The 8,576-nt window shown below is 35.3% G+C and overlaps 1 protein-coding gene and 1 long non-coding RNA gene across 3 annotated transcripts in view; one reads left to right on the top strand and one right to left on the bottom strand.

The window, feature by feature from the left end:
- Window positions 1-5,396, top strand: part of LOC107711704 (ADP-ribosylation factor 1-like) — a 7,526-nt gene extending 2,130 nt beyond the window's left edge. The window contains exons 2-6 of one of the 2 annotated variants that reach the window (XM_016516729.1): window positions 71-88; window positions 237-407; window positions 492-602; window positions 3,635-3,759; window positions 3,842-5,396. In XM_016516729.1, the coding sequence (XP_016372215.1) occupies window positions 263-407; window positions 492-602; window positions 3,635-3,759; window positions 3,842-4,003 (543 nt within the window). In that variant the 5' untranslated portion in view covers window positions 71-88; window positions 237-262 and the 3' untranslated portion in view covers window positions 4,004-5,396. The remainder of the gene's footprint in view (window positions 1-70; window positions 89-236; window positions 408-491; window positions 603-3,634; window positions 3,760-3,841) is intronic. The other variant, XM_016516728.1, reaches the window with a different exon arrangement.
- Window positions 5,364-6,262, bottom strand: LOC107711705 (uncharacterized). The gene is made up of 2 exons (XR_001636724.1): window positions 5,982-6,262; window positions 5,364-5,626 (listed from the first exon to the last, which is right to left on the bottom strand). It is a non-coding gene; the product is annotated as an uncharacterized LOC107711705 (long non-coding RNA).
- Between the last annotated feature and the right edge of the window lie 2,314 nt (window positions 6,263-8,576).

Below are 8,576 nucleotides of genomic sequence, written 5' to 3'. Positions count from 1 at the left end.
GTGTGTGTGTGTGTGTGTGTGTGTGTGTGTGTGTGTGTGTGTGTGTGTGTTTTTACTGGTTTATTTAAAGAGTCACTTGGAGAATCAGGTATGCTTTGTCATTATGTGGATTTGAGTGACAAATATAAATTTAGCCACTTTGTTCATAACTGTCAAGCATATGTGTTCAGCTGGTATATAAGTTTGTTATTGGTGGATAATACCTTTTAGTGAGCTTTTGTCCTGTTCTGTTTCAGTGGAGTGAAAAAGGCGTCTGTCAAACATGGGCAACATATTTGCAAGCCTCTTTAAAGTCTTCGGCAAGAAAGAGATGAGAATTCTTATGGTGGGTCTCGATGCTGCTGGAAAGACGACGATTCTGTACAAGCTGAAGCTGGGGGAAATTGTTACCACCATCCCAACAATCGGTAGGTGACTCTGATCTGTTTTGCTAATATTAGAGCCCGAAAAGCGAGTTAATGCTTATATTTGGTTTCTGTTTCGTGTTCAAGGTTTTAATGTTGAAACTGTGGAGTACAAGAATATAAGTTTCACAGTTTGGGATGTCGGTGGTCAAGATAAGATTCGACCATTGTGGCGCCATTATTTCCAGAACACACAAGGTATGACTTTTTCCTCAGAAATACAGTATGTTGTGTTAGATTTGGGAAGTCCAGTTCAAGAATTTCTAACATGGCACCCTGGTTTACAGTAAGCTGATTGTTATCTCAGAATAAACCTAGACAGAATGAATCTGCATGTTTGGAGGGTTTTTGTCAGTATTGACTACTTGCACTGAGCTTCATGACACACGTCCGTTTTATGTGATTTATGTATATTTTCAATGTGCTGTAGCCACCTAGTTGACTAAATACCACTTCAAATGAGTGTCAGCAAGAAGACTTAAAAATCTGGACATTTTTAGGGAGATGAAAAGAGATATTCTGATGAATAATATCAGAACGACCCTTTATTTATTCGTATTAAACATTTTAATCACTCAGTTTCTTTCAATGGCAATCATTTCACTGTATGTAATTTACATGTTCATGCAAATTCTTAATTAATATTCATAGTAGTAGTGCTGTCAATGTGTTACTGTTTAGGAGTAATTAAAATATGTTTAACTTTATTAAATTTTTAAAGCAGTTACCACGTTCATTCAAACTATTCTAAAACACTGGAATAAGAGCACAACACGCAACACACAAGCAAATCCTGTTTATCAGTCAAATTGATTTATAAACGGAAACTCAACTATAATCCGTAATTGAAAAACACTTTTAATGAGAAGATGAGCACTACTGCTGCAGGTTAGGAGGGAAGTATATGCATTTATTATTCAGAATGCACATTTGGAAAAGACAATATATTTATATTTCATCAGGTTCAATATAATTTATGTTAATTCAGAAAACAAGATTCATTGTTGTACCTGACAGCCCTAAAATGTAGTAATAAATTAATCTGCTTTCTCCTGTGTTACTGTCTGTATGTAGATGCGCTGAACACTGTTACTGGAAACACCTGAGCTGTATTGCGTAGAACGTGGAAGTAGTCCATTGTGTCTGGTATTTTGTGATAATGACTGATTTATTTGCAGCTACTTGCCAAATAATGAAATGAACATGATAGTAATTTGAGTTGAAATGATTTTTTTATGTGAGAATAAAGCGAGTGTTACAAGATAAATGGGCTTTCAAGTGATTACAGTTTTTAATCTAATAATTAGTTACGTGATGCAATCTAAATAATCACATCAATTTTGGATGAAAAATTACTTCCAGAAGGTAGTAATTATCATGTTAAATTAGAAAAGCATTGAATAAGACATAGAAACGGACATGGTGCTTTAGAAATAAATATTTTGATTCAACATGGCTTAAATAATAATAAATGGATATTAATGGGTCTTTTTTTTTTATTGGGTATCGAAATATGAAATGATACTAAAACCACCAATAGGTGGCAGCAAGTCACTGTCTTAATGAGTGAGTCATTCACTCAGGCGATTCGTTCAAACGGCTGATTCGCTCAAAAACAAAGCACAGTGACTGTCTTTATGGCCGTTTACACCAAAACACATCTTAATACCAGGTGTAAACAGGGCCTATGAACGAGTTACTGAATCATTGGCTCACTTGATTCGTTAAAAACGTGGATTCATTCAGTAACGAAACACAGCTGTGTTGCTTGGAGATGCACAAAAGTTCTGCTGCATCTTTGTTTGGAACTCTTTGTTGGTGTAGTTGATCAATATTGAGACAACATTGTGCCTAAAATGTAACTGAAAAAAGAAAATCATACAAGCTTAAAACAACATGATTTGGGTAAAAAAAAATATATATATATATATATATTTTGGGAGTTTTTAACCACTGTTTCATAGTATACAGTGTATGCAAGTAGTTTCATACTTAAAGTTAACATTGTAATGGTCAATTTACTAGGATAATGAAGAGATGATAGAAAATGACAAATCAGGTAAAGAGAACAGGCAGGAATGGGTATCACGCAGGACATTATAGATTGCAGCTTAGAGTATTGCAGATTCAATGTATATATTTTGTGAAATATCTGATTGGTTTACTGTAGCACAGAGACAAGACAGCAAATGTGTCTATATCAATGACTATTTGTTCATTTGTCTTGGGTCAAAGCTGCTTGTTATGAACTGTTATTCTTCACGGAAGCTTTTTGTTTAAAGAGCTAATAAAATAATTCAACTCAAATTAATATTTTTTACCAAAATATTTACTTATGTGGCAAGTAGCCATGTAATAAACCATGTAATATGGTAATTATTGCAACAACAACAAAAAAAAAACCTATAGAGTGATACAGGACTGCTCTGCTTTGAGTAGAAAGTAGTCTACTCATAATATTTTTTTTTTTTTTAAATGAAGATACATTAGCTCTGACTGATTTTAAATCGTAATTTTGGCCACCCCTGAAATGGGTCATACAATTAACATTACCTGAGCAGTTAAATTAAGCACACTATAAAACCACGCTCATTCAGGGACCTGCATTTATTGCATGGGTGGAGAAATAACATAATGTGTTTAAAATGCATATACACAGGGAGACGAGGAGACACATTCCCGTTCACACCTGGTGTTTTAATCTGTCTCTCTTGTCCACTTTCAACCACTTCTGTCCTGATTTCTTTGAGGGAAAGGTCTATGGGCGGGTACACCAGGGGGAGGGTTAAATGTCGATGCGCATTAATATTAGGTCAGATTTCTGCTGCTTGTGGTGTTAGTGAAGAAAGATGCTGCAGAAAGTTGTGTACATGTATATGTATGGGCTTTTTCAGCTATTTTGATCCAGTGGACGAAATAAGCTCACACAAAGTTCATATGCTCGCAAAATGAGACGACAGAAAAAAACGAGCAGCCGCTTTCGTTTCTGCAATGATAACCTCAAGACCTCCGCAAAACGCTTTGGGTTCACGCTAGAAGTCAGGACTGGTGGAAGAATATTGTGCTCGGTATGTTTACTAATGACCAATGGCTGAAATGGTTTCGTATATTATATACGGTCATTATACAAAATGTTTTGTGTAATTGATCTGTTGTCAGTTCCATTTTTAGCCCTTTCAGTCACTCACACCAGTCTATTAATCTGCTTTTTTTTCTTCTTTTTTTTTTAGGTCTGATCTTTGTGGTTGACAGCAATGACAGAGAGCGTGTGAATGAAGCACGAGAGGAGGTGATGAGGATGTTGGCCGAGGATGAGCTCAGGGAAGCAGTCCTGCTCGTGTTTGCCAACAAACAGGTACTAACAGCTTTCAACTGATTACATGCACTTCTTTCCAGTTATACGTTCTTATGCATTTGACAATGTGTTTATCCGACAGGACCTACCGAATGCCATGAACGCTGCAGAAATCACAGACAAGCTGGGGCTGCATTCGCTCCGGCACAGGAACTGGTACATTCAGGCCACATGCGCCACAAGCGGCGACGGCCTCTATGAAGGACTCGACTGGTTGTCCAATCAACTGAAAAACCAGAAATAATGACCTCACTGTACTGATCTTCCTTAGTTCGATATTCTCAACACTTGCTTTACTCTTTTGTTTTTAAAGAAACGGTGCTGGAAGCTGCGCTCATTTCAAACCCCATTAACACGGAAGAATAGGGCCCTACAGCAGGAAGAACGTTGTCAAAGTGTTGCTCTCTTGTTTTAATGTAAATAGTTTTTTGTTGGGAGGCAGCTTTTTGAGCACCATTATGCAAAATAGATTTAGTCTTTCATAGCTGATCTGTCTTTTTTTCCCCGTTCTTACTGTTTGAGTCATTGGAAAGAGTTTTAAGAACGTCGCTTCTGTAAACTCTGTCAGGTCTCATTTGAATCTTGCACGTATTATTTTATTGTGCTTATAATAGACTCTCTTAGATGTACTGTAAACGAAGCTGTTATGTTTGTCTTGAACGGAGTACAGGAAATCAAACATCACAGACACTACCTGCACATATAACAGTTCAGTTTTGAGGAAAAGAAACCAAAAACGATTACACTGTCTTTTGTGACGTCTAGCTTTACTGTCAGGATGCTTTAGGAGCCATAGAGTTGTGAAGACAGCTACACAAAGATTTATGAGATTCCCAAAACACAACAGATGTTTCGTTGTGAGTTTGTGGGAGAAATGTTGGTGTGGCTCAGGTTAATCAAGGTTTGTAGTAGGGTAAAGTAAAACATTCAGGCACATAACAGTAATGAGAATTTTTTTAAGGGTACTGGAGGTTGTTTCATGAAAACAATGTGACAATATAAATGGAATTGTCTTACAAAAATAGGCTTCATTTTCTATATGCAAAATAATGCGTTTATTTTATTTTTGGGTGGTGAAATGTGGCCTTTTTTTTTAAAGATTCAACCAGAAAGAGAAACTGAAACATTGGTTTTATGCATCTAGCATTAAATTTCATGTTTTGACACTCTGTTTAAAGTGTTACTTTCTATTTTGGACTCAAAATCTAACCACCACTAGGAATAAACAACAGCCTCATCTATCCACATGCAATAACTTAAGACATAACCTGAAAGCATATCTTGAGAGTGTTGGCATGTTAATATCAATGACAACTGTTTGAGCTTTCTGTTGTGCATGTAGAAGTTATTTTTCCCACCAAAAAAAGCTGTGGTGGCTTTACGGTAAACAGAGACTCCCGTTTCAGATTAACAACCTTCCTGGTCAATGTTAGGGCTGATGGTTTAAAAGGTACTTTATTATTTATCTTTTTTCTCTCTCTTTCCCAATTAACCTCTAATTTGGTAGACACTGATTACTTTGGGTTAAAATTATGTGAATCTCTTAGCAAATTGTTTTATAGTGTGACTCTTTACCCAAGGTTTTTTTTTTTAAATTTTGACAGAAATGCACTGTAATTAAAGATACTAGTATAACTTACTGTTGCCCTCTTGTTATTCTGAAGCAGCTCTGAAATAAATCATGACTGCAATGACTTCAGTAATTGAACAAGGTAGCTTATAACTAAAAAAATTAATAAACGGTGGTTAAACATTAGAATTTACATTAGTTATTTAAAAAAAAAATTCATCCTCAGTCCAAAACCTTATAATAAAGTTGTAATTTCTGTTTTTAGGTTTCAATTTAGCTTTAGTATACCCTAAGTACCTTCTGAAACTTGCTTTTGTGTGTAGTGTTGTGTAGTTTAGTTGGAATAGTTTTATCACTTTTACACTCTTCAGACAAAAAAAACATACACACACACATTGCATTATTCAAAAAAAGCCTGCAACATGACATTTGATTTTTTGTTTTTCCTGTGATCACCATAGAGAAAGACATATGTAAACAGCTTTGTAGCTAGTTTTACAATAAACTGAGAAAATATGAACAATTCTGTACCACAACAAAATTGCATAATGTAAAATTTGTCATCAATTACAGTTACTAGTGGCTTAAAAATATGTTTGTTTGTTTTTTTTCTTTTTCATTTTCACAGTTTTTTTTTCTTTCCAGAAAGTACCTTCTGAAACTTGCTTTTGTGTGTAGTGTTGTGTAGTTTAGTTGGAATAGTTTTATCACTTTTACACTCTTCAGACAAAAAAAACATACACACACACATTGCATTATTCAAAAAAAGCCTGCAACATGACATTTGATTTTTTGTTTTTCCTGTGATCACCATAGAGAAAGACATATGTAAACAGCTTTGTAGCTAGTTTTACAATAAACTGAGAAAATATGAACAATTCTGTACCACAACAAAATTGCATAATGTAAAATTTGTCATCAATTACAGTTACTAGTGGCTTAAAAATGTGTTTGTTTTTTTTCATTTTCACAGTTTTTTTTTCTTTCCAGAAAATCCAGTTTATTTACTTGGAAGTGTGACGATACCATCCTTTCTGTATAGTAGTCTCCAGGTACCAACTTGCTGCTTTCAGTGCTTTCTCGTGAGTATCGTGTTTGCTCTCTGATGAACGTCAAAGGTTTTCCATTTACAACATGTTTTTACAGCGTTGAGCAATGTAGCCAATCACAGACATGTCTTTCTATGACTATTCTTCACAGGCATATGAATGTTTACATAGCATGTAATTGCCTATATTTTAACTAGGAATTCAAATGGAATGATTTCACTATAGAAAAGTCTATAGAAAATGTCTGAAATGTACATCTAAATCATGGTATTACTGAATAATAACACATGAATTACAGTAAGTATTTAAAAAAAAAAAAAAAAAAAAAACTAGTAATACTAGTAACATGTCACTCTGGTCTTTGTGCCAATTCTGGTGGCCCATCTTACGCCAAGGGTCTAATTTCACCTTTCCCCCTAAAAATACAAACTATAAATTCTACAAATCTAAAAACAAACAAAAAAAGACAATACAACTTAACTATTCATAATATAATACAATGCCATGTATCAGTATTTTACAGATAAACAAAATTAGATCAGTTAACCTCAAAATGGTTTCAGCTGACTAAATCTTACAAATGATGCTATTCAGATGAAATGGCTATCATACATGTTGAGATTTTGAGCAATCTATGAAATAAATTAAAAGGGGGAACTCTTACCCAGTCTTGCCCTATAAATTCACAAAACATTAATTCCGAATTTATGTACTGCAGCCTCTAGTCTAGAAGGTTAACACACTATTGTAGGGGTCACCAAACTCGGTCCCGGAGGGCCGGTGTCCTGCTGAGTTTAGCTCCAACCCTAATCAAACACACCTGAAACTAATCAAGCTCTTGCTAGCTATACTAGAAACTTTCAGGCAGGTGTGTTGAGGCAAGTTGGAGCTAAACTCTGCAGGACACCGGCCCTTCGAGACCAAGTTTGGTGACCCCTGCTCTATTGCATATTTGTGTTTGCGCTATGGAGATCGTCGAAGATTTCTATTTACAATGTGTGCACAGCGTTGAGCAATACAGCCAATTTCTTGAACGCAATGGCCAATCAGAGCTTCACTGATTATTAAGGAAATTTATATTAAGCTACTTTGTGTGTTATTTAGTGATTATGAAGGGAGCGTTCTTTGCGCACTTTCTAGGCTATATAATCCAGTCAGAATTTGATTAAAAGTTTTGTTTTTCATACTGCCAATCACTCTCGAAATTGCGATGAATGACATCATGATAACCATAGCATTGGACAGGATATATATGTCAATATACTGTATATATATATATATATATAGCACAAATATATGTCAAAATAGATGTGCATTAAGAGTACGTTTACACAACGTGCTAAAAAAAAAGTTTTCCTTTTCGTTTTTCACGTACAGATGACAACATTACCAAAATGATCCATTCACAAGGATACACAAAAACAACTTAAAATGCTGTATTATGCATGCCGGGCCAGTAGTTGGCGATGCCACTTTGTAAAGAAACAATAGTAATACGCATACGCATGACATCACAGTTTTCACAAATTCGCATTTTTGTAGTTTACACTGAGAAAATAACGGTATAGTTTTGAAAAACGTGCACTTTGAAACCAGTTTTTAAAACGCTGTTGTCATGTAAATGAACAGCCATAACGCATAAAACGTTTTCCATTTTTAGTAAAAAACAGTAGCTGCGTTTCCATTACCCTTCAAATTGCGAATTGAAAATACGCCTAATGGAAACGCGTCAATTTCGCAAAAACTCCCATATATCGCAAAAAAGTTTTTACGCTCGCATGAGGTAGTTTTTCATGCAATTCGAAAAAGGAATATTTTGCAAAACTGCAATGGAAACGTTTTTTCGCATTTACAGGTATTGGCGTATGTAAAAAGTCATATGATCATTCTTCAATGTACTATAACCTCCAAGAAACGCTTCATACGTGGCCGCTCTCCAGTATAAGGGGCTTTTCCTACCATTAATGCTTAGACAATTTACACTACACACGTCTGTGGTGCAGTGTGGCTCTGATACGACCGCTGAAGCTGAACTCTAGTCAATGCTTGTGTTTTGAAAAAAATTGTATCGCGATACATATTGATATTGAATTATTGTCTAGCCCTAGATACACGCATACGCCTCCTTTGAATAAATATAGCCAAAATCCATTGCCATGACTTATCGCGAGGGGCAAAAGTTTGTTTTAGTCGCATAA

The sequence above is a fragment of the Sinocyclocheilus rhinocerous genome, unplaced genomic scaffold (assembly GCF_001515625.1).
Source record: "Sinocyclocheilus rhinocerous isolate Xijiao unplaced genomic scaffold, SAMN03320098_v1.1 scaffold807, whole genome shotgun sequence".
Lineage (NCBI taxonomy): Eukaryota > Metazoa > Chordata > Actinopteri > Cypriniformes > Cyprinidae > Sinocyclocheilus > Sinocyclocheilus rhinocerous.
This window is presented reverse-complemented; position numbering and strand designations above follow the sequence as displayed.